This window comes from Camelus bactrianus, chromosome 22 (genome assembly GCF_048773025.1).
Source record: "Camelus bactrianus isolate YW-2024 breed Bactrian camel chromosome 22, ASM4877302v1, whole genome shotgun sequence".
NCBI classification, from domain to species: domain Eukaryota; kingdom Metazoa; phylum Chordata; class Mammalia; order Artiodactyla; family Camelidae; genus Camelus; species Camelus bactrianus.
In genome coordinates, this window is record NC_133560.1 from 28,083,361 (window position 1) to 28,109,172 (window position 25,812).

The window sequence follows — 25,812 nt, forward strand, 5'->3', positions numbered from 1 at the left end:
CCGCGGGAGAACCCGCTTCGGGTGCGGGGAGCTGGCGCCCCCTGCTCAAGTGGTGGTGACCTTGCGCCCTGGTCGTGTCCTTGGCCTTGAGAGGCAGAGGGTGGATGGAGACTGACTAATGTGCACCAGAAGGCTCCCCAGAGGACCAACGCGTTGTCTGCCTTTCACTGACACCGTGCTCTTATTTGTCAGTCGTGTACCAATCAATGCGTGGGATAGAAACGCTCGTTGAGCAGAACGTACCGTGAATTTAATCAGCCCCTTAAATAATGAGCATTTGAGTCGTTCTGGAATTTTGCACATCATCAGCAATGCCCCGTGAGTGCCTTAGAGCCTGTATCGCCGATTGTTTGCTATTCCCTTAGGAGAGATTCCCAAAGGGTCTGCACATCCTACATTCCCAGACTGGGTCCCACGGAGCGAGGTGGCCTCATGTGCGCTCCCATCCCCCACGCCCCTGGGAAGGACTGAATGTCTGTGTCCAACCTCCCCCCACCTGCCCCCAATTCATATACTGAAACCTGCCCCCACCAAAGTGACGTGTAAGGGGGTGGAGACTCTGTGTGGTGATTAGGTCATAAGGGTGGGGCCCTCCTCAATGCAATTAGTTCCCTTATAAAGGGACCCCCACCCCCAGAGAGCTTCCTGCCCCTTCTGCCAAATGAGGACACAGAAGATGCCATCCACAAACGAGACAGGGAATCTACCAGAGCCCTGATCTTGGCCTCCAGCCTCCAGCCTCCAGAACTGGGAGAAACCAATGCTGCTGTTACAGCAGCCCACACAGACCCAGACAGCCCCCAACACATACAGGGTGGTGACCAGTTCTCACCAGCCGTCGGGTTTTGGAAATCATCAGAGTGCAAACATTACCTCTCGGTTCCAGGCAAAGGGCCCTTTCCCGCCAGCGGCCTTGGAGATGGTGGTCCAGTTCTGTGGCTGGGAACTGCAGAGCGCCATGGCGGCCGTCAGGGAGTACGTGTAGGTGAACAGCCCGTTCACCTCCAGCAGGACATACTCGGTCTCGACCACCTCCTGGAACTTCCCTTCCCGCCACCTAGAAGGTGTTGTTTTGGGGGGAGGTAATCAGGTTTACTTATTAGGTAATTAGGTTTATCTATTTAATGGAGGTAACGGGGATTGAACCCAGGACCTTTTGTAAGCTAAGCATGCGCTTTACCTCTGAGCTACATCCTCCCCCAACAAATCATTACTTTTGGATGCACATTTGATCTCCTGCCAGGTTGGTGCTTACGCCTCTTCTCTTATTCCTCACCCCAGGTCGGCAGGCACCCCACCACATGACAGCTCTGAGTTAGCGGTGTGCCCGGCCCACAGTCCCACCTGGGTGGGAGTGTGGGACTAAAATCACGTGGAGCTAAGATATGACGTTCTAATGAGCCTAAATGTTTACATGTGAAGCCCTAACCCCCAGTGCGACTGTATTTGGAGGCAGGGCCTTTAAGGAGGCAATTGAGGTTGGGTGAGGTCATAAGGGTGGGCCCTGATCCCACAGGAAGAGGGTGAGACGCCACCGCACACAGAGCTCTCTCCCCATCCTCAGGAAGCAGCGAGAAGGCAGCCTCTTTGGGCCAAGGAGGGAGGCCTGGGGTAAGCAGTCCTGCCCACACCTTGATCTTGGACTTCCAGCCTCCAGGACTGTGAAAAAATCAATGTCTGCTGTTTAAGTCCCCCAGCCCTTGGTGTTAAGGTGGTCAAACTAAGGGGGAGGAAGGAACTGTCTGAGCTGATAGCTATGGTGGGGGGAGGGGTAGGCAGGGAGCGATCACAACTCCAGCAAAGGGGTGGAGAGGGGAGGAGGGGCACAGGGGAACGAGTGATGCCAGGGAAGATAATGGGGGTCTCACAGCTCCACCACCGGCTTCCACGGGGTGTCATAGAACACGAGGACGGGGCAGCCCAGCTTCTCATACTGGTAATGCACCACCAGGTCCTCTGTGGCCTTCTGCCCCTGGAAGTTGGGGTCGTAGGTGTCCCTGTGGGAGAGCAGGAGATAGAGATGGGTGAGCTCCTGGACGGCACCCAGGCACCCACCCGCCCACAGCCTCACTTCCTCCCTGCAGATGGGTTCGGTCATGGCTGTGGAGGGGCGGCTGAGGGGGGATTCAGAGCGATGATGAAAAGGACCCTGGGACCTCCGTGGTGGCTGACGTTTCAGGTCCACGTGGCTGGGCCACGGTGCCCAGATCGCGGTCAGACGTGATTCTGGGTGTTTCTGCAAGGCTGTTCTTTGGGGATGTGGTTAACACTGAAAGCAGTGGACTCTGAGGAAAGCACTGCCCTCCTTTGTGTGGGTGCAGCTGGAGGCCTGAGTAGAACCAGGACGGACCTCCCTCGGCAATAAAGAGGTCTACCTGCCGACGGCCTTGGACTTAAACCGCAACTCTTCCACGAGCTGTCAGCCCCCATCCTCCCCATTGGACTGTGGACTTGCCAAACCTCCATGGTCAGGGAACCAAGTCCTTAAAATAAATCTCCCCATCTCTGTCACTGCTTCTGGCTCCCTGTATGTGTCTCTCCCTGTCTGTCTCACACACATCCTGTCGCTTCGCTCTCTCTGGAGGCCCCGATTTGTGCCCCCATGAGATCCCGCTGCAGCCTCGCTGCTCAGCAATCCCAGCAATGCAGGTTGGGCCTCAGCCGAGGGTCCGGATGGGAGACTGACTCTCGGCTTGCCCGGGGTGGGCCGGGGCATGTCATATAAGACACGTGGGCGCCCTCCCTCACCAGGGGGGTTGGGGGTATGCACCAGTGTGGGAGGTGGTCCCCATGCCGCCCTGAGTAGAGGGTCACCTTGGCCTGCCGCCCCTCCTGCCTTGGCTGACAGTATCTGGCCAACGTCACTAGCTCAGACGAACAGGTGGCCAGGCTCCAAGAGCTGGAGGCAGGCTGGTGAGGGATCAGAGGTCAGAGGCTGGCCCAGAAGGTAGCAGAGGCTGGGCAGACCCTGGGCAGACCCTGGCCAGGGGCAATGACACATCACATCGGCTCCCCACAGACCAGGCTACCTCCCCTACCTGCCTGTCACCCCCTCAGAGTCCTTGCTGGCCAGATAGCAGTTGGTCGGATATCAATTTAAAAACCATTCTTGGTTTGCCTTTGGCACACACATGCCAAATGGTCGTGTTGTGTGTGGGGGGTGCTCACTTCTCAATGACGTAACTGTAGTTGTCCTGAAGGGTCACGAGGTCGAGGAGGCCGTTGTAACAGGCTGAGATTTCGCTGCAAGCAATAAAGGACGCTGAGAAGCTGCCTGCCCTCAGGCAGAAGCGAAGAACCATGAGTCCTTCCCTCTGGCATCTGTATCTCCCCGCTGCTTTCATGTCCCGGCCCCTTCTCACTTTCTTGTTTTCCAAGGTGCTCGGTGCTCATCTTGCAACTTCCCTGCCTAGAGTCCGCCATTCAGCCAAGGAGCCCGAAATTCCTTGTATTGGAAAAGAACGTTAGACCCGGAGATCTGGGAGCTAGGTGTCCTGAGTTGAGACAATCATTTCCCAGTTTGTTCTTTATACTGTTACTATCTGCGCACGCATCCTTAAGCAACATACAGTTGCCCCTTGATTGGTTTCAGGGTCTGCCGCGGATGCCAAAATTCGAGGATGCTAAAGCCCCATAAGGGGCCTCTGTGTTCCCAGGTTCTGCATCCGCGGATTCAACTAACCGCGAACCGTAAACACGATCTGCGCTTGGTTGAATCTTGGATACCGGGCGGGGCGCCAACTGTAATTTACTTTTGCCTGATTTCGGATTTTTAAGACTAAAATCAGACTATGTGTTCTTCGACGTTTTTTGATTCCATGCCCATGTTTGTACGACCCAACCACGTAATTCTGCCTCGTTCGTTTTCACAGTGTTCCACTGTATAAAAACGCCGCACCTGGTTTATTCCTCCGCCAGTGGCTTGAGTTGGCCTGCTTCCAGCTTGGAGCTATTAAGAACAATGTCTTTGAGAACATTTAGAAACCTAGGCCAGTGCAGATGTGCATGAGTGGAATTTCGGGGTGGGAAGTTGTACACGCCCACCAGGGCGTCCCCACCCTAACTGTGTGTTGCTGGCCGGGCTTTGTCACTTCCGCCATGCTGGTGGGTGAAGAACGCCCTCTAATACAGTTGTTTGCTTTTTTGTTTCATTGAAGTCTAGTGGATTTACAATGTTGTGTGAATTTCTAGTATACAGCAGGGTGATTCAGTTGTACCTACATGTCTAATACGGTTTTCATTTTCATATTGAGGTTGTCTATTTTCTCAGCTCCTTTTTATGTGTATATTAGCCTTGTCCTTTGTTTTTGGTTTGTTTGTTTCTTTCTTTTTTGGAAGTACCGACTCAAGCCTTTTGCCATTGTTTTCTATTAATTTGTCTTTTTTTTTTTTTTGTAGGAATTTTCTATATATTCTGGATATGAGTCTTTTGTTAGTTACACATGTGGCAAATATCCTCCCCACTCTTTTTATGGCAGAAGCTTTTAAAAGGTGGTTTTACAACACTTTCCTGCACATGTGTTCCAAATACATCATTTAGTGATTCAATAAAGCGTTTCCATGGGGTGGGAAGGAAATTCTGGGAAAATCATCACTTGAGTTTATTATTGCCCTGGTGCAGTGGGGCACTGAGGCTGGCTCTTACTAGCTCTGGAGTTAAATCCTGTGAAATCCTGAGGAATTTCGTGAACCAGTATGTGACTCACGTCGGTAGCCTTCAGTAGGCTCCGTGGGAGCGTTTACACCACGGGAATTGGCACATGCTGTGCATCAGGGCTCCCCCAGAACTGGCTGTTGAACATTTACCAGCACACCACTGCCTGAAGGGGAAACTGGCAGTTTGGCCAGTCTTTGCGTTCCCTTTGTTTTCTTTTTCTTGAATTCTCATGGCTGTATTCCCTGAAGTAACTATGGATACCAGAGGCTAAGTTCCCCAGTTTTTCATCAGGCGATTAAAACCAAAAACCCTGAGCAATTTTAATCAAAATGGGGATCTTGGAGACTAAAAGGAAGAAATGGAATGAGCCAACAAGGAGTGAGAAAAGATGAATATTCCTGAGTTGGTGGGAGGAGGGGTGGCCACTGCCCGGAAACTCCACACTTAACGTGTTAGGATTAATGATTAAGCCATTTGTTATGTAAAAGGTAAACATATACAGAGGTTGACAGGGTAGCAGCACCCAATTTTACCAACTGTGAAGCGATGGTGACGGTCTCGTCCCATCGCCACTCCTCCCTCTCCCCACCACATCAACACACTCACTTCTGAATGATGATCTTCTTCTCCAGGTCACAACCAACTGAAATCAGTGCTGTCTGCATGGGGGAGAGACAGGGATGAGGACCCAGGGCAGTGAGGGTGCTGATAGCCCAGCCACAGTGAAAAGCCATGTGGGGACCAGGCACCTGGGACTCACAGTAAGTGTGTCTGGCCCCAAGGAAGCAAGCCCTAAGAGCCTCCCTGAGCTATGGGGCGCAGCTAAGATCCCCCCATCTGCTACACCCCAACTGATACACCTGCTCTGAGGATGGTGAGTCATGAGGGGCAGCCCTGAGGGACGATAATGGGGAAGAGGCAGTGACCCTGGCAACCAGGACAGGATCACGTCCATTTCTAGAACCTGAGAGTGAGCTCAGCCAGCCCCTCGGAAACGCAGCCGAGGCCTGCTGCCATGGCCCTTAACGCTAATGACAGTATGGGACAGCAAAAGTTTTGGACATACCAGTGGCTTAAGGTCCACACATGAAATTTCTTTGTTGGCTATGTCCAGAGTGACGGTAGACATTGTGGGTCTCTTTATGCTGCAAGGCCATGGGAGTGTGAGTTATTGTAGTAAAAAGCATTGCTGATCCACCCATCCATCCATCCACCCATCTGTCCATCCATCCACCCATCCACCCATCTGTCCATCCAACTATCCACCCATTCACCCATCCACAGACCCATCCACCTACCCACCCATCCACTCATCCATCCATCCACCCACTCACCTATCCGTTTATCCATTCATTCCCTCATCTATTCATCCATTCAGTCCAGAATACTGAGCAAGAACCTCTGCTCACACGTTGTGTCCTGATCCTCTCTCTCGTTTCTACCTCTTCTTGGGTTGGTCTTGTTTATTTATATGTAGTAACTTATTGAAAAGAACATCTGACCCCAGTTTTATTATCACCCAGCTGCAATGTACTGTTTTCTCGTCACTACTTAATAGCTTCTGTGTCTGTACTTTTACTTTCATTTTTCGTTCCTGCTGTTCATTTTAATTCTCTTTTCTTCTTCATCAGGATTGTAGGGTGTTTCGCTATTATACCAGTCTTCTGAAGAACCAGCTTTCTCTTTCATTTTGACTCTATACTGTCTTTTTGTCTCTATTTAATACATTTCAGGTTGTATCATTATTAATTCCCCTCTCATAATTTCTTTTTGTTGCCTGACTATTTCCTTGAGTTAAATACTTAGTTCATTTATCATTAGGTTCATTTTTTCCCCCTGATAATAAAAGTGCTTAGGCTATAAATTTTCCTCTGAGTATATCTGAGCTAAATTCTTTGATTCAGAGGTGTTATTTATCTATAGTAAACGAGACTTTTGTTGCTTTTTTGGTTGTTGAGTTCTAGTTTTATTAGGTTAAGATCTGAGAATGTGGTCTGAAAAATCTCTGCTGGGGAAAATGACTTTTTTTAATCGCCAGCTACATGAATAATTGAGTGATTTTTAAAATAAGTTCCCCATAAGCATGAGAGAGGAACATATATGCTATATTACTAACATACAGAGTTATTTCATTTATATTTTCCAGCTTTATTGAGGTGTAACTGACAAATAAAACTGTAAGATATTTAAAATGTGCAACGTGATGATTTGATGTATGTTTACATCGTGAAAAGATTCCCCCATCAAGTTAATTCCCCGTTCATCACCTCACATGTATATCTTTATTACTATTATTTGGTGAGAACATTTAAGTTCTACTCTGCAAATTTCAGTTATACAATATAGTGTTACCAAGTTCTATAAAATGGAATTAAAATCATACTTGTTGAAATGTATACTGTAGGAACCTCGTACAAGAGGAATCATACAGCATTTTGTCCTTTTGTGACTGGCTTTTTTCACTGAGCATCATGTCAGCAAGGTTCATCCATTTTGTGGAATGTGTCTGAATTTCTTTCCTTTTTTGGGAGTGGGGGTTGTAACTAGATTTACTTACTTATTTGTTTAAATTTTTTTTAAGGAGGTACTGGGATTGAACCCAGGACGTTGTGTATGCTAAGCACTGCTCTACCACTGAGCTATACCCTCCCCCACTTTCCTTTGAGCCACATTCCTTTGACCATTGTATGGATGGATCTAGTTTATCCATTCCTGTGTCAATGGACACTGGGGTTGCTTCCTTGTTTTGGCTATTGTGAACCACACTGCAGTGAACATGGGGGCAAAGATATTTTTCTGAGTCCCTGCTCATTTCTTTTGGGTGTCAACCCAGAAGTGGGATTGCTGGATTGTATGGAAATTCTATGTTTCATTGTTTGAGGAACCACCTCTTGCAAAGAGCTTGTAGTCAATCATTCTTGCCTTCCTGTCCTTGGAGTGGGGGCATCTGGATCTCGGCCCTGCTTCCCCCAACTCCTGCTAAGCGAACCCCACAGACACCCTGGGGCCACCTGCCGTGGTCCAGGTGATGACTCACCTGGAGGTGAAGTTGGGATCGGCCCTGCCCCCGTGGTGCTGCTGCCTCAGGGAAATGTTCTGTGGAACCGAGAGGGAAAACAGGACTGCAATAGGACAGCCCAGGGCTGCTCCGCAATCGGGGTTCAGGAGAGATGGGGGAGGATGGGGTGTTGCTTGGAGCCACCCGGGAGTCATCCAGCCCTCCTCTGGTTCCAATTCTCACCTGTGAAATGCTTCTGGAAGCTCCTGGGAGTGACACCCCCACAAAGCTGCCTTTGTCCTGGGGCCCCACAGCGGGGTGTGACTCAGGTCCACCTCTTATTTAGCTGTGGTGTGACAAGGACTGGACCAGTGAGTGTGTGGTTTGGGGTCAAGTCCCAGCTCCCTGGGGTGACCCTGAGGCCTTGGGTTCCCCAGTGAACACAGATCTCACACCCTCCCTGGGGCTGGCACTGTCACGTCCTCTGCGGCTCTCCTGTGTGACACCCTGATGCTGTCACCTGTCTGGGTGGCTGCTGCCTGCCTGGGGAGGGGAGGGGCAGGGGCCGTGTCCCCTCCAGACTCTGCAGCACCTTCTCCAGGTGCGTGTCAGAAGGGACACAGTAAGGCACCGGACCTGGCAGGACCCTTCACCCCGGGGATCCAGGTTCGGGGTGGGGGCGCGGCTCACCAGTCTGTGCTTGGTGTTCCCGTTGAGGGTGTAGCCGTCCTCGTAGATGAGGGCCTGTAGCCCCAGGGAGTGCGGGTTGCTCGCCATCACCTGGGGGCGGGATGGGAGACATGTGCTCAGTACAGCGCCCACAGGGGCGAGGGGGCACCCACTGGGGTCACCCCCACAGGTGGTCCCTTCAGACTGAAAACCGAGCTTGCTCTGCAAACGCGGCCACCGGTTCTGTCCCCAGATCCATCCCTATCTCACCCACACCCCTGACTGTGGCTCTGAGCCCTGCTCCACGGGCAGCCTGGGGCTGCATCACCGCCGGACCCAGACCTGTCCCTGCGGTGTGGAGTGGCCCGGACGTCTGTCCTGCGGGGGGAAGCCGGATGAGACACAGGAGCCACAACCAGCCTGGTGCCCCTGCTCAGGCCCTGGTCCCGGCTGGCTGGACATGTCTTTGCATGCTGATACTGGCCTGCCCACCTTCACTCCCCTTTTCAGCTTGATTATGCACCCAAGAGCCTGGGCTTGGACACCTGGGTTTCAGGTCTAGGAACACCCCCTGTTTCTGAGGCATCCCCTGCAGGGGGGAAGCCGGCTCTGGCTGAGCCAAGAGGAAAAGGCGTTTATGGAAAGGTTCCTGGGCAGCTCAGAGGAAGGGTGGAGAAAGGCACAGAGGCAGGGGGAAAGGAGGCTGGGCCGGCAGGTGGACAGCCAGGGCCTCCGTCAAGCCTGGATCTGGGGACACTTGTTAAGGAGGAAGAGAGAGTTTCTAGGGGGCATTGTGAGTGAGTCCCAGGATGAAGCCAGGGAATTTCCAGAGCCTGGAAATTGTGGGCACCGGGCGTGAGGCCAAAGGTGCCAGGGAGGCCCCATACAGAATATCAAACAGATAAGACCGCCTTACTAGTGAGACTGGGGATGTCCCTGTCCGGGGTATCATCAAGGCTCTCAACTCCAACTTGCTGTTCATATCAATGGTGTACATTTTGTTATCAAATTCTCCCTGCAGAAGTTCCATCTAGTTAGAAATGCAAAAAAAAAAAAAAAAAACCAAAAAATCAATCAAATCAAATCAAGCCTCTGTTCCCCAAAACACAGGGCAAGTGGTCAGTGGCATTTGGGAGGTAGTGAGTGGTCCCCTGGGGATAGAACCTTCCAGTCAGGCAGCTGTCTCTTGAGCCACTGTTCTGCACTCTCAGCAGACCCTCAAGGTCCCCCCAGTCAGAGCCGGAAGTAACCCTGCCCCGCCTAACTTCTACAGTAATTGCTTCCTGTGTTTCTTCATAGAGTGATTGCCAAGCGTGCATCCCTAGAGGATATAACTTAGTCTTGCCCCTTTGCAAGCATCTTGTCTTTTTAAGTCTCTCTTGATCCACAGCTTCCCCCGCCACCCCTTTCCTTTTCGATTCTATGCATCTTTGAAGAACCTGGGCTGTCAGACGTGTAGATTTCCCACATGTAGATTCACCCGGCCTGGTTGGACACATGTTCCCCTGCGCTCTGCATTCTTGGCAGACTGGCTGCTGGATCCATCAGTGTAGGGCTGGATCTTGTTGGCAAGACCCAAAGGGTGACTGATCTTCCATCAGTGGCCAGGAATGGTCGGCTGTCTCTCTTTTTTGACGGTGGGGTAGCCACCGGGCAATGTCCTATCATTTTGGTTTCACATATTCACCAGAATGATTTCATAAGGAGACCCTTCCCCTGTGCTATTTGCTGGCCCAGTGGAACAGAGTGAAGGGAGAGGAGGATAAGTGTTTGTGACTTGTCTTTTATTTACCCCACTTGCAAAACAGTGGGTTGGTTGCCTGGCATCCTAGAGAGGTAACCAATAAGTTGCTTCTGATTCCAGGTCTGGGATTGACCAGGAATGACAGGGTTAACCATAATGTGCTGTCCTGACAGCAGGACTCATGACTGTCCTGGGAATCTTGGTCTCCTGGTAAAGGTGGCATCTGCCAGGTTCCACCACTGCCAAGTGGCTATTCCCTCCCCTCTGTGCAGACTCTGTTCTTTAAAAGCAAATCATGGGGGCAGGGAGGGTGTAGCTTAGTGGTAGAGGATGTGCTTGGCATGCATGAGGTTCTGGGTTGCATCCCCAGTACCTCTACTAAAAATAAATAAATAAATAAACCTAATTACCTCTCCCCCAAACAAAACAAAACACAAACAAACAAACAAACAAAGCCCATCACTAAGGCCAGAGGGACTCAACTCCACCTCCTGGAGGGGAGAGTATGTAGTTACATTATTTGGAACTCTCCTGTAAAAGGGGTATGTCTCCCCTCCCTTTATTTAATTATTCAGTCATTTATTTACATTGGTATGGACTTGTGTATTTTTTTTTACATTTTAAAAAGGTTTTTTGTTGTTTTTTGGGGGAGGATAATTAGGTTTATTTATTTATTCATTTTTTAAAACGTAGGCACTGGGGATGGAGCCCAGGACCTCGTGCATGCTGAGCACGTGCTTCACCGCTGAGCTCCACCCGCCCGCTCTGGGCTTGTATATGTTTATGTTATACTTTAGCTTATTACCCAGTAATGCGATATTTTTGTGGCTCAGCGTATTCCAGCTTTCATCCACAGGTCCTTACTAGGCTGTATAGCTGCTTGGTCTTTTTTAGGTGGGGAAATACTCCTTGCTAATGTCATCTTTCTCAGAGCAGTTTACTGGCCAAATATTTACGTAAAGGCTTACTATTGATTGCTCCCCCCTCCCACCTCCAGACTGTCTCTTCCTTTCTTTTTTCTGTACTTTGCATAAGACCAGCAATCCCCAGACATGCCAGACATATGATTTCAAAGACCCGCAGGGAAGTCCCCAAGGCTGGGGATTGACATATTATTTGGCAAGTAAAGAAAATAAGAAAAAAAAACCAACCCTAATGCCATCTATTAGCACATGATCTCATAAATGGATATTTTGAACAAAATGTGCTCTTTCGATATACTACGTGGCATGTGGCACAACTGCTGTGCTTTTTTCTCTCGTTTCCCCGATCGCCGTGGATCCAAAGGCACTTTGGAAACAGACAGTCTAGCGTTTTTCTGGAACTGGAGCTGTTGAGTTGCGACCACATACCTTGCAGACGTCAACTTGGAGCTGGGGGTCCATGAGAGTCGCCTGGATGTTCACGGGGCACTTCTGGAAATCAAAAGCTGGGAAGAGCGGGTCAGGTAGCGGGCTCAGTATTTCCAGCATGCCCACGTCAGTGAACACCAGGACCGCCTCTTCCGACCGGATGTTTTGGCCTGCAAACTAAGAAAAATGACTTCTGAGATCAGCCCATTCTCATTTTTTTTTTAGGATGTAAATGTTTTCTTCTACTTCTTATGACGATGGTAGGGGTTAAATGAGGTAACAGTGGTTGGAAGGTGCTTAGACCTTATTCTAAGTGCTAAGTGTTAGCTGCCGTTATTTAATTTAATTTATTTATGTTAAAAATATTTTTAAAACTTAGAGGGGGAGGAGGTAATTAGGTTATTCATTTCTTCATCAGTTTGTTTATTTATTTTAATGGAGGTCCTGGGGATTGAACCCAGGAACTCATGCATGCTAAGCACTCACTCTACCATCGAGCTATACCACCCCCATGATTGGTATTTTAATAACTCCTAAAATTACTATTTACATTATTAAATATTAGATTAATGTTAATAATGTTAAATGAATTAAAAGCAGTGTTAAATGATCGCTATTGCTATTGAAAATACTATTACTATTTTAACGATAAGAGCAGTTTCTTCAGAAAAAGGATCAGACGTTTGAGAGCAAGACTGTCATCCGTCACCAAGCGCGTAGCACTGGCACTGTTACCCAGGACCTACTTTGATGAGAGAACTTGGCAGGATTCCCAGGCTGCCGTAGTACAAGTAACTCTCCTGAGTTAAAACTGCCAGTTCGTTTTCATCTGGGAAGAACCAAACAAGACAGAACAAAGATTGAAACAAGGGTTGTTTCTAATGGATGAAAATATTTTTAAAAAATTAAAAATTAAAATTAAAAAAATCACCCCAAATTCCATCACAACAGCCCAGAGGTCAGCAAATTTCTTCTGTAAAGGACCAGAGGGTATTTTCTGCTCTGCAGGTCACGTGATGTCTAGTACAAGTACTCAAGCCGGTGAAAGCAGCTCATGGACAACTCATAAGCGGATGGGCTGGACCGTGTGCCAATAAAACTTTATTTACAAAAACAAGTGATGGACTGGAATTGGCCCGTGGGCCATGGTTTGCTGACCCCTCACATAGGTAACCACTTGTTAGCATTTTAGTAAACATCTTTTCTGTTCATCTTTTATATACGTGGGATAATATACTGGAACTCTTCAAGCTACTTTATATTTTTTCCTTCCCTGTAGTTGGCCCACTGGTGTCCGGATGAACCATAATTTATTTAACCAGTGCTTCTCGGATGGATACTGAGGTTGTTTCCAGTCTGGCAGACATGGGGTCCAAGGAATGCAAGACACCATTAAAAGTGTTTACGAGAGGAGTGGGCAAGGTCCAATGTATATTTTTATTCTGTTGTGAAAAAGACAATCAAGTATGTTTTTCAGAAAAAGATCCAGGCTTCACTTGGGCCTTGAAGAACGCATGTGATGGGGCAAGTGGAGGCGTGTCTGTGGAGCAAGGACGGAACCAGTACAGCTAAGGATTTCTCAGACTCTGCTCTGTTGACATGGAGCAGGATGGCTCTTTGTGAGGGGGCTGTCCTGGCCACTGTGGGGTGTGGAGCCTCGCTGCCAGCCCCCACCCAGAAGATGCAGGTAGCACCTGCTAGTCCTGACAGCCACACATGTCTCCAGACACTCACTGCCCAGTGTCCCCAAGTTGAGAGCCACGGGGTTAGATAAGAAAAAGCACCTCTCAGGGCAGCAGTGAGCTGCGGAATCAGAAACCGGATGCACAGGCCTGAATGTCATCCTGGCAAGTTCGGACTTTATTCTTTAGAAAATAAGGAACCGTTAAGGGTTCTAGACATGGGAAGTGACGTGTACTCATGGTTTAAAAAAAAAAAAGAGGGGGAAGATTGCACATAGAATGGGAGCGAATATTTGCAAATCCCATGTCTGATAAGGGCTTGTATCTAGAATATGTAATAACTCAGTCATAAAAAGACAAACAGCCCCATTTAAAACATGGGCGAAGGACTGGAGGAGACATTTCTCCAAAGCAGACAGACAAACGGCCAATACGCCTGCGAAGAGACACCCAACGCCAGCAGTCGCCAGGGAAACGCAACTCAGGACCGCGGTGAGACACCACGTCGCCCTGCTAGGACGGCCAGAGTAAAACCACAAAAGCAGGTGCAGGTGAGGACGGGGCGGGGCTGGAGCCCCTCCTGCACTGCTGGGGGGGATGCAAAGCGTCCTCTGCGGGGGGTGGGCAGTTCCTCTAAAGGTCAGGCGCAGAGTGCCCATCTGACCGGACACGCTTCTCGGTGTCTGCCCAGGAGAACCGAAAACACGCATCCGCATAAGACGTGCCCACGAATGTTCACAGCGCAGGACTCACCGTAGCCCCAAACTAGAAACAAGCCAAATGTCCATCAGCAGATGAGTGGATAAACAAAGCATGGTCCACCGTCACAGCTGTTACGCAGATATAAACAGGAACGAAGCCCTGACCCACGCTACAACGGCGATGGACCTTGAAGACGGTAAGTCAAAGAAGCCGGTCACAAAAGACCACATGTTGTAAGCTCCCTTTTACATGAAATGTCTACACTAGGTGACTCTGTAGAGACAGAAGGTAGATTGGCGGTTGGCATGGGCTGGGGAGAAATGGGGGCTTGTGGGCTGATAGCTAAAGAAAATGGCTTTCTTTTTTGGGGTGATGAAAATGTTAAATTTTTTTTTTTACAGAAGAAACTTGTTATTAATCTATTTTATACATAGTAGTTAATATTTGCACATCTCAAACTCCCCACGTATCCCTTCTCACCTCCTTTCCCCCGCCAGTACCCGTAAGTTTGTTTACTTCTGTGAGTATAAACATTCTAAAACTGATTGCGGTGACGGTTGCCCAACTCTGTGTATAGTCTAAAAACCACTGAATCATATGCTTTGAATGGGTGAATTGTATGTATGGCATGTGAAGTTTATCTCTGTAAAGCTGTAACGAGGAAAAAGGAAGGGAGAAAATGATTAATCTGCTTGACCTGTGTCCTGGTCCGTCTGGGCTGCTGTAACACAATGCCATAGACCCAGTGGCTTATGGACAACACATGTTTCTCACGGTTTTGGAAGCTGAAGTCCAGGATCAAGGTGGCGGAAGATTTCGCATCTGGTGAGAACCCGCTTCCTGGTTCACAGACAGCATCTCCTCGCTGGGTCCTCACTAGGCAGAGGGGGTGAGGGAGCTCCCTGGGGCCCCCTGTATAAAGGCACTGACCCCATTCACAAGGGGCCCACCCTCATGATCTCATCCCCTCCCAAAGGCCCCGCCTCCTCATACCATTGCCTCGGGGGTTAGTCTTCAACACAGGAAACTGGGGGGGACACAGACATTGAGCCCATAGCAATCTGGGTTTAGTAGAGGAAGAGACTAGAATTTGAAAGAGCGGTTGGGGAACTTGTAGTAATCAGGGAAAGAGACAACAATTCGAGGTTGGACCTGGTCAGTTCCCTGTGCTGCTGACGGGAATTCAAGCTGGCTCCATGTCAAATACACGCTGTGCAGGTCTTCTGCCTCAGTAGCCAGCAGTGGGATTGCTAGGCTGTACGGTGGTTCTATTTTTATGTTTTTGAGGACCCTCCACACTGTTTTCCACAGCGGCTGCACCATTTTGCATTCCCTCCAGCAGGGCACAAGGATTCCCATCTCCCCACCTCCTCACTGATACTTGGTATCTCTCCGTTTTTTTCATTTGCCTCTTTGTTTTTGGTAACAGCCATCCTAATAGTTACGAGGTGGTATCTCATTAGGAGTTGGCTTCCGTTTCCCCACCACTGTGTTCAGTGCAGCATTGTTCACAAAAGCCAAGTTCTGGAAACGACCTAAGTGTCCACTGATGGATGAATGGATAAAGACAATGTGGTTTAGCCATACCGTGAAATATTACTCAGCCTCAAAAAACACGAAGGGAATCCTGTAAAGGCTACAACATAGATGAGCCTTGAGGACATGACGCTCAGTGAAATAAGCCAGATGCAGAAGGACACACACTGTCTGACTCCACTCACAGGAGGTCCCTAGAGGAGGCAGATCCATAGAGACAGGAAGTAGACGGTGGGGCCAGGGGCTGGGGGTGGGGCTGGGGACTCAGTGTTTAACGGGGACAGAGTTCTGGTTATGCAACATAAAGACGTTCTAGAGATCTGCTGTCCGTTGTGTGTGCCTACAGCTGGTACTGTGCTGCGCACTTAAAAGTTTGTTTGGAGGGTAATCTGTGAAGTGTTGTTACCACAATAAAACAAAATGATGGGTAATGGAAAAGGCAAATGGTAGGATGACTCACATGACAATATGATACCATTTATGTAAAAAAACAACCACAACAAGCTACACAGATGACGCTATGCATTTTCAGCAGGTGTATATTTAATATACGTTGTGATCACCTGGTTGGAAAGATTCTCTCTAGATTCCTAATAGTGATGATTTTTAGGAAGCTGAAGAGGTACCTGGATTCGGGGAGCTGGTCAAGCAAACTTAATTACTTTTTAATTGAACTATAGTTGCTTTACAATGCCGTGTTAGTTTCTGGTGTATGGCATAGTGATTCTGTTATACATATATGTACATGTACTTATATTCCTTTTCATATTCTTTTCCATTATAGGTCATTACAAGATACTGAATATAGCTCCCTGTGCTCTACAGTAGGACCTTGTTGTTTACCTATTTTATATATAGCAGTTTGTGTCTGCTAATCCCAAACTCCTATTTTACTCCCCTCCCCAGTAACTGTAAGTTTGTTTTCTATGTATGTAAGTCTGTTTCTGTTTTGTAAATAAGTTCATTTGTGTCATTTTTTTAGATTCCACATATAAATGATCTCATGATATTAGTCTTTCTCTGTCTGACTTACTTCACTTAATACAATCTCTAGGTCCATCCATGTTGCTGCAAATGGCATTATTTCATTCCTTTTTATGGCTGAGTAGTATTCCATTGTATATATATACACCACATCTTCTTTATCCAGTCATCTGTCAATGGACATTTATGTTGCTTCCACGTCTTGACTATTGTAAATAGTGCTGCTATGAACATTGGGGTGCACGTATCTTTTCAAATTAGTTTCCTCTGGATATATGCCCAGGAGTGGGATTGCTGGATCATGTAGTAACTCTTTTTAGTTTTTTAAGGAATCTCCATACTGTCTTCCATAGTGGCTGCACCAAGTTACATTCCCAGCCACAGTATAGGAAGCTTCCAAAGGGAACTTAATTATACTTATAATGTTTAAAACAAAACTTTTAAAGGACCAGGCATCACTGGTAGAATTATAAATTAATTTGTGTTTCATTGCTTTCTTTCATTATATTCTTTTTTTTTTAAATGGAGGTACTGGGGATTGAACCCAGGACCTCGTGCATGCTAAGCACGTGCTCTACTGAGCTAGACCCTCCCCATGTCTTTCATTAAATTGATTTTTAGCAGATAAATGGACACAGACGGGGGAGGAGGTTATGCAGTGATGGGCGGACGGGGGAAATACAGGCTCTTAAAGGGCAAGTGACCCCCGAGCTGGCTGCACTATTTCCCTCCACGTCTCCAGGCCGGGACCTGTGCGAGGAGGAAAATTATACCAGCAGGTTTCATTTTTCCTGATTGAACCAGTCAGGGCAGCAGCCAGACAACAATTCACTGGTATGGAACTCCTGGGGGTGCAGTCTGTCATGGGCTGAACTGTATCCCCTCCAAACAAGATAGGCTGGAGCCCTAACCCCCAGGAGCTGACCAGAATGGGACCTGATTTGGAAATAGAGTCTCTACAGAGGTGATCCAGTTGAGATCATTAGGGTCGGCCCTAATCCAGTAGGACTGGCATCCTTGTGAAAAGGGGAAATTTGGACACAGACACACACAGAGGGAGAGGGAAGATGATGGGGAGACCCAAGAGGAAGATGGCCATCTGCAAGCCGAGGAGGGAGGCCCCCGAAGGAACCGGCCCTGCCAACACCTTGATCTTGGACTTTTGGCCTCCAGACTAGAAGACAACAAATGTCTGTTGCTCTAAGTCACCCAGTTTGCGGTGCTTTGTTACTGTAGCCCCAGAAAACAAGATCCTATTGACATTCCACTGCATTGTAAGAGGGCACAGGCGCTTCTGCCCGGAGTCATACCGGAATCTGTAATAACCATGTTTGGTTTGTGTTTTGGCTGGGCTAGACCTAGTGGGTCAATGGTGAATAAGTCAGGTCTAAAATGCTTCTAGAAAGCTACCCGCAGGTCAGGCACGCACTGGCAGCAACGCTGTGGACGCTGATGTTGGCTTCAGAGATGGAAGAATACAAGACGTGCTGTCCTTCTCGCACCTGGACAGGGTTGACCAGCTGACCTAGGAGGTAACAGGGCAAATCATGAGACCTGGGCGAGGGCTGGGAAGGGGATTCCTCTGCCACCCACTGGGCCCTTCAGTTCATGACTCTAATGATAAAAAACCAGGGAAAATGCAGTCATGAGATACAATGTTGCAAGACATCCCATGGAACACATTAGGTTTTTTTCTATTATCTATTTTATTTTTTTAATGGAGGTACTGGGGATTGAACCCAGGACTTCCTGTATGCTAAGCATGTGCTCTACCACTGAGCTATACCACCTCCCCTACCCCGGAATGTAATAAGTTTTAAAAATGTGGCCCCTATACGTCTCCTTGATGTGAGAGCTCTGAGGAATGGGCTGGTGAACACTGTGGGGTGCCTTTTATTATAAGGGTAGCGTGTGAGGAATCAGAGTTTTCTTTCCGGAATGGATTCCCCACATGGGCCAGGTCAGCCCTGAGCCCTTTCCTTGCGTTGGAAGGAAACAGCCCTATTCAAGCAGCTTGATGGGTGTTGGGGAGTGGGTTGTGACTGTAGGTGCTCTGGCACCCACCCCTGTGCCCAGAGGTCCCTGAGAGCACCTCCTCCTGGGGGGCTGCCTTTCACTCCCCTCCTTAGGCGGGCTGGGGCTCACATGTCCTAGGCCTGCAAACAAGATCTGCAGTTCCTGGACTTGGCCCCTCTGCCCTAGGCATCTGGTGACTTGCAGAACCTGCCTACCAGGCCCTAAAGATCCCAGGAGGTGGGAAATAGGGACACAGTGAAGACGACAAATCAAGGATGGGCTTGTCATTGTCCACTCAAGTCAGGGGAGAGTGAGAGGACAGCCTGTGCTCCCCACCCCCAGCCCCCACCCAGGGAGGCAGCTCCAAGGCTGGGCCTCGCTCACCTGCATTCTGGGAAACCAGCAGGCTTTTCTCACACCAGAAGATGAGGATGCCCTTCTGGCCCGGGGCGATGAGGATGTCAAGAGTCCCGTTGTAGTCAAAGGGCAGCCCGAAATTGAGGTTCAGGGGGTAGTCTGAGTAGCTGAACATGGCCTGAGAGAGGAATACTGAAGCTTGAGCAAGAAAAGAAATCATGGGTCGGCGGTTACCTATGCGGCCCATAGAACTGTGTGGGTCCCTCATGCTCTGTTATTCAAACTTTCTTCCAACCTTATTACCTAGTCTGGTGGTTCCCAGCTTCGATGATTCTGCCCCCAAGGGACCCTGGGCGGAGTCTGTGGTCTTCTGTTCTTGTCCCAGTTTGGGAGGCTCCTGGCATCAAGTGGGTGGCGCCAGGGAGTCGGCTCCATACCCCACGCGCCCAGGGCACGCCCCCATCACAGAGAACCATTCACCCAAAACGGCCGCTGCGTCAAGAGCCCAGCTCCCCCATGTTCTGCTCTGCCCCCTGCTGGCGCCCTTGTACTTAGATTGTTATTCAAGCCCATGTCCCCAGGCTGGTCCCCAGATTCTTGTCCTGCCTGCCGTTTGGACCTTGCAACCCTCTAAGGTGACATCTCTTAGGTGAAGTCTAAATTCCTCTGCGTGGACCTCAAAGTTCTCTCACTTGCTCTTCAACACCATGCAAGGATGGAGTTCAAAAGAAAAAGAAAAAAACCCCCACACTTAACACGGGTTTCTAAGCGAGTCCCACAGAGATACCCACACCCCTCTCTCAGAAGATGCACTGTGGCAGAGGGAGAGGTTTCTGCAGCATGGCTTGCCCAGCGCCTCCGAGTCTGCAGAGGCACCGCGCTGCTTTCTAAGGGGCCCCAGGGTGGTGGGAGGAGCTTAGCGGTCAGGGTGAGGATGGGCTGTTGCCTGGGCTGCTGAGCTGGACTAGTCCTACACGCTGAGCAGTGTGGATGGGCTGCCTTGGTCCCGAGACCCTGAGAGGGCGCTCAGCTGAGCTGCCAGGGGTCAGAGGAGCCCAGTTAAGGCAATGAGCCAAACACGAGAGTTCTCTCAGCCTTTAACTGCTTTCTGCGGTGTGGTAAGTAAGAGCTGAGGCCAGAGAAAACGCCAAGGTCCCCTGTTTGTCCCTCCCCATGAGATGGCACACCGCCAGAGGTCCACTGGGTTGGCAGAGGTATGGGGTTCATCACCCTGTGCCGGGGGGCCCCCCGGACAGAAGGTGTCTGCAGTTTTATGAACTCAGGCCCTCAGGTGGGGAAAAGGCCAGGAGTGAAAAATTGCTGAGTCAGAGTGAAAAGTGGCTTCAGGTTTTCCCCTCCTCCCTCCATAAGGAGGCCGAGGCCTGAAGACCACGCCAGGGCTAGGAATGCAAAGATGCCAACGTCCTTGACTGCAGCGCCTTCAAGTCCATCGTGCTCCAGGCGCGGGGTGGGGAAGGCAGCTTTCCCCCGGACGCCCGCCAGGTACAGCCTTCGTGTCGGCGTGTGCTCAGGCCCAGGAAACCAGGCGTAGATTGAAACCAGGACGACTCAGCCATCACCACATTCTTGGGGTTTCCAGAGTGGCAGGAGAGTCTCTGATTCAGCATGGGCCCTGGCAGTTCGTGCTCCGGAGGGGACTCTGGATGGGGGCTTTCAGCCGCCAGGGAGCAGCCCGGCCTCTGGGAGTTTCCTGGTGGTGGGTCTCCCCAGAACTTCAGAGAGGCACACCCCGCTCACAGATTTTGCAGCCGGAGGGTACTGACTGGACTTCGGTCTTTGTCTGACTTCATAATTTTTTCTTCAGGTGCACTTGGCATGGACTGATTCCTCGTGTTAACTTAGTCTTATCCTAAATGATACCTGTGAGGTCACAGTTTTCATGTCCTGATTTTCTGAATACATGTGAAAATAATTATTAAGAAAAGGGTTGACGTGAGGCATTTAAAACGGTCTTGTGCCATCAGCGACACATGCAGCACACCCTGTATTTTATCCCTAGTGCCCAACATAGTGCTTGGCACCTCCTAGACCTTACTTAATATTGCTGAATGCATGACTGAGTGAGCAAATGAAGGTTGGGGTGTGGGTGAGCAGAAGGGTATATGAATGTATAGGTAGATGGGTGGATGGCTGAGTAGGGGGAGGATGGAAGAGCAGATGGATGAATGGATGGATAGGTGGATGCATGGGTAGGTGGGTGGGTCATTGGATGGATGGTTAAGTAGGTTGATGGATGAGTGGGTGCATGAGAAGATAGGTAGATGGGTGGATGGGTAGGTGGATGAGTGGTTGGATAAATAGACAAACGGAAGAATGGATAGATGGATGGATGTGTGGATGGATGGGTAGGTGGGTGGATGAATGGGCAAATGGATATTGGGTGGATGGAGGTATGGATGGACAGGTGGGTGAAAAGCTAGATGGATTTCAGATATGAAAATCTACGTGAGTTTTGACAGAAACCTGGCTTGGGGTAAAGGTCACTGAAGTCACTCTTCCCCAGGCTAAAAGTTACTCACCTTCTGCTGGTTGACAAGGAGCAGGCCCACCTGTGACAGGGAGTGAAAGTAGAAGATCCCACCCAAGGACCCGACTAGCTCTGCCTGTGGAACAAAGTATCACGTAAGAATAAATGATAAACATGCGCCTAATTCAAAATTTAACTCTAGATTATCTAGTAGGCTAAAGTGAAGGAAAGTCTTTTATTATTATTATTATTATTATTATTATTATTATTATTATTATTATTATTATTATTATTATTATTATTATTTATGATCGATCTGTCCTCTGTGAAAATGGAGCATCTAGGGCAGAACCTTGAAAGAAGACACCTGGGCTTGGGGTGTTGCAGGAAGTGGTGTGGCCCAGACTGCGAGACGCCTGCCTAAATCCTCCACTCTTGCCTAGGTTTCTCACTCCTGACCACTGGCTGGTCAGCAACGTGCCCAGCAGGTGAGCCGGAGCATGAGGCCCAGGGCCCCAACCTAGCGACAGTGGGACAGATGGCCTCCAGATGTCCTTCAGGTAAGAAAGCAGGACCACTATCTTACTTAAGCTTCTGATACTGGGAGGGAGGCAGAGATTTCTATTATATAAAGTGCCATGAGCCGGATTGCGTCCCTGCCGCCTCCAATGTATGGGCTGAAACCCTAACCCCCCGTCTTAGTCCGTTCGGGCTGCTGTAACAAAATAGCACAGACCGGGGGGCTTCTCAACAACAGAACGTGACAGCTCACAGCTCTGGAGGCTGGCAGTCCGAGAGCAGGTGGCCAGCGTGCTTAGCTGGGGCCCTCTCCTGGGCTGCAGACTTCTTGGTGGGTCCTCACATGGAGGAAGCGGGTGAGCCAGCTCCCTGGGGCCTCTTTTAGAAGGGCACTAACCCCGTTCCTGGGGGCTCCAGCCTCAGGACCTAAGCACCTCCCAGAGGCCCCGCCTCCTAACACGGTCACATCAGGCATTAGGATTTCAACATATGCATTTTGGGGGGACACAGTGTGATGCTATTTGGAGGTGGGGATCTTTGTGTAGTGACTAGGTTTACATGTGGTCAGGAGGGTGGGCCCTCATGATGGGATTAGTGCCCTTACAAGAAGAGACACCAGAGGGCGCTTTCTTGCTCCCTCTCCCCCTCCCTCCCATCTGAGGACACAGTAAGGAGGGGGCCGTCTGCAAGACAGCAAAGGAGCCCTCACCAGGAACGAAATCAGCTAGCACCTTGATCTTGAACTTCCCAGAAATCAACATGTGTTGCTTCAGTCACCAGTTTGCGGGATCTGCTGTGGCAGCCCGAGCACACTAAGACGTCCTGTCAGCCTGTCCCGACTAGCACAGGCGGCCAGGCATCATGGCGGCCCGCCCGTCACCCCGCCACCAGTCACCCCCATGCCTCCTCCCCTGCCGAGAGAACGCAGAGGGGCCTCCATCTCAGGGGATGAGTGGTCACTGCTCTGGACCACACTTAGGAGTCTCAGCCCCTTGGCCACGGGCCCTCGGGCTCCAGGACTTAACCCAGCCATCCTGGATCTCCGCCTGCAGACGGCAGACTGTGGGGCTTCTCTGCCTCCATGACCGCGTGGGCCAGTTCTTATCGCCTGTCTCCTCTTCTGTATGTTTATATCTCTATCTCTGCGAGTAGTTTTGTTTCTCTGGAGAACCCTAAAACCATTGGGGATTTTAGTGACGATGGCTTTCGACTGAGCAAAGACATTAAGTCTGGGTCCTTCTAGACCTAGTTTCAAATGAAACAATGTGGCTGCTTAGATTCTGGGCTTCGTTGGGCCTCCTGGGCAGGGCCGAGAAACCAGTCTGGGGGTGTGATCAGAACTTGAGGGCAGAGTGGACTCTCTCTGCCTCCCTTTGGACCATCTTCCTAAGTGTCTGGGGGGATGAAGCCATTCTCTGCATCGGGACAAAACGCCGCCATCCTCTTAGCTACCCAAGGATCCTATCTTCTAAGCTGTTCAAACCCCAGCTCTGCCAAGCTGTGTGGCCTTGGCAAGGCCCTGCACCTCTCTGAGCCTTCGGCCCTGTATTGGTTTCCTAGGGCTGCTATAACAAAGTACCACACACCCAGTGGCTTAAAACAGCAGGGCTGTGATGCCACAGGTGTGGAGGCTGGAGGTCTGAAGTCAGGGGGTCAGCGGGGTTGGTTCCTTCCGGAAGCTCTGAGGAAGTAAGCCGGTCATTCCTCTCTTCTGGTTCCTCTCCAACCCTGCCTCCGTCTTCCTGTGGCCTTCTTCTCCGTGTGACCCTCTCCTGTCCTCTCTTCTTACCAGGACGCCAGGTGCTGGTTTTAGAACCCACCCTGACCCGGGATGACCTCATCTTAGCTAATGATATCTGCAAAGACCCTGTTTCTAAGGACAGTCACGTTCTGAGGTTCGGGGTGGACACAGGTTTTGCGGGCGACACACGTTCAACCCCATGCAGTTCTCTCATCTGTAAAGCGGGGATGATGGTGGTTCCTGACGTACAGCCCTTTGGGTGGGCGTGGGGTTGCGTGTTGTGAGTCACGTGCGGCCTGTGCTGTGGCACCAGCTCTCCCCCTAAGCAGGGCTGTGTCTTTCCTCACATCCCAAGCTCCTGAGCCAGCTGCTCTGACCTGGAATTTTCCCCTACCCTCCTAGCTGGCTGGATTCTTCAAGAGAGAAACGTCCTTGCTCGCCACAGACAGCTAATTACTCCTACCGCACAGGGTACTTTTTTGTTGTTGTTGTTGTTGACTTTCTTACCAGGTTGAACATACCTGCCTTTCGTGGGCATACTTCTGAAATACGTATCCCTGGGTGTTTGAGAAATAGATATTGGTCTGAGATATCTGATCTCCACGCAAATAAGCAAAAACCGAGTTGCTTACATCCTGGAAGAACACACACATAGAATGGTCTCTTTAAAAGGAGACAGAGGGCGAGGGGGGTGGCTGGGGAGATGTTCTTAAAGTAGACAAATAAGGTCTGGAAGTCGAATGCACAGCACAGTGATTGCAGACAGCAATACTGTATTATAAACTCCAAAGCTGCTAAGAAACTAAGTCTTAATTGTTCCCACAACAAAAAGAAATGATAAGTGTGTGACATGGTATGGTGGTGATCGTACTGCTGTACATAAGTCTATCTAATCAACACGCTGAACACCTTAAATTTACACAGTGTGGCGTGTCAATTATACCTCTGTTTTTAAAAGAGGGGGCAGACGCCAGTGATCACACTTCTGGGCATTTATCCCAGACAAGTGAAAACTTATGTCCAGACAAAAGCCTGCCCATGAATGTCTATAGCAGCCTTATTTGTAACAGCCAAAAAGTGGAAACAACCCACTTCTGGTTCGGCCACACCTTGGAAAACTCCTCAAAAAGGAACAGACTGGATGTACGCGCAACAAATCAGGCAAGTCTCCAAAGAATTTTGCTGGGACAAGCTAGTCCCCAGAGCTTTCGTATGGTGTGGTCCCACTCATATAACATTCTTGAAATGATAAAATTAGAGAGATGGAAAACAGGTTCGTGGTTGCCAGGGTCAGGGCAGTGCCGGGAGACGTGGAAAGAGCTCTGGGGTGATGGAACAGTTGGGTATTCTGCCCTCAGTTGCCATTGCCTGACTTGACACAGTTGTACCCATGTCAATTTCCTGTCTGTATCATATTGCGCTTGTGTAAGATGTAACCACTGGGGGGAACTCGGTGAGGGATACGTGGCACTCTTATTTTTTCAACTTCCTGTACATCTACAATTATTTCAAGATACCAGGTTAAAAAAAAAAAAAGAAGATAGATGGATACACTCACAGTGTGTCGGCCACCTGATCTAACAGTAGCTCCGGGGCCCCGCCCATATCTCAGGTCCTGTCCTGAGCCCAGGGCAGTGCACCGCCCGAGTCCATCTCAGCCCCAGCCCTCGAGGCGTAACTGCCCTTATTTCCATTCATAATTACCTCTGCTCAGAGCAGAGTGGACAAACGAGACAGGACACGTGGTACTCACCGCGCAAAAGGAATTTCCACTGTAACAACAGTTGTCACCAGAAATGTGGGAAACAGGGTGCTCTATACCTGAAAGGAAAGAGAACTGAAATGCCCTCCGAGCTCACTGCAGGTTCAGGGGTGAGGTTAGAGCAGGGCTTCTCGCCGTCCGCGCTGACATCTGGGCCCAGACTGTCCTGGGCACCGCGGGATGTTTTACAGCATCCCTGCTTCTGCTGACTGCCTTACCTTATTGAATCACTTATGCAATGACTTATTTAACTGGTGGCACTCTTCTCCAGTCTTGACAACTAAAAAATGTCTCCAGACATTGCTAAGTGTCATCTCGGGGTGAGGGGAGAATTATTCCTGATTGAGAACCACTGGTTTTGCAGAAACTCTTTTAGGATTCTGCCAACATTGCAGGAAGAGTGCCCTTCTCTTAGTGAGGCATTCTTTGATTCTGTTTTAAAAGAAGCTTCAACTCCAAAGAAAATATACATGTGGCTGACAAGCTCAATATCACTAATCATCAGGGAAATGCAGCGCAAAACCACAGTGAGGTGCCTCCCGCCCACTAGGATGGCTACCACGAAACAGAAAATGAGTGTTGGTGACGCCTGGAACCCTGGTGCA

The 25,812-nt window shown here is 49.6% G+C and overlaps 1 protein-coding gene across 1 annotated transcript in view; it reads right to left on the reverse strand.

The window, feature by feature from the left end:
- CATSPERD (cation channel sperm associated auxiliary subunit delta) overlaps positions 1–25,812 on the reverse strand; it is a 40,601-nt gene that overhangs the window by 3,944 nt on the left and 10,845 nt on the right. Inside the window, exons 6-20 of the mRNA XM_010966939.3 lie at positions 25,199–25,266; positions 23,967–24,080; positions 21,238–21,321; positions 18,725–18,875; positions 17,754–17,849; positions 12,167–12,249; positions 11,421–11,597; positions 9,241–9,354; positions 8,346–8,435; positions 7,695–7,753; positions 5,724–5,802; positions 5,264–5,316; positions 3,169–3,243; positions 1,869–1,997; positions 874–1,057 (exon numbers count right to left, since the gene is read on the reverse strand). Coding sequence (XP_010965241.2) covers positions 874–1,057; positions 1,869–1,997; positions 3,169–3,243; positions 5,264–5,316; positions 5,724–5,802; positions 7,695–7,753; positions 8,346–8,435; positions 9,241–9,354; positions 11,421–11,597; positions 12,167–12,249; positions 17,754–17,849; positions 18,725–18,875; positions 21,238–21,321; positions 23,967–24,080; positions 25,199–25,266 — 1,556 coding nt within the window. The remainder of the gene's footprint in view (positions 1–873; positions 1,058–1,868; positions 1,998–3,168; positions 3,244–5,263; positions 5,317–5,723; positions 5,803–7,694; positions 7,754–8,345; positions 8,436–9,240; positions 9,355–11,420; positions 11,598–12,166; positions 12,250–17,753; positions 17,850–18,724; positions 18,876–21,237; positions 21,322–23,966; positions 24,081–25,198; positions 25,267–25,812) is intronic.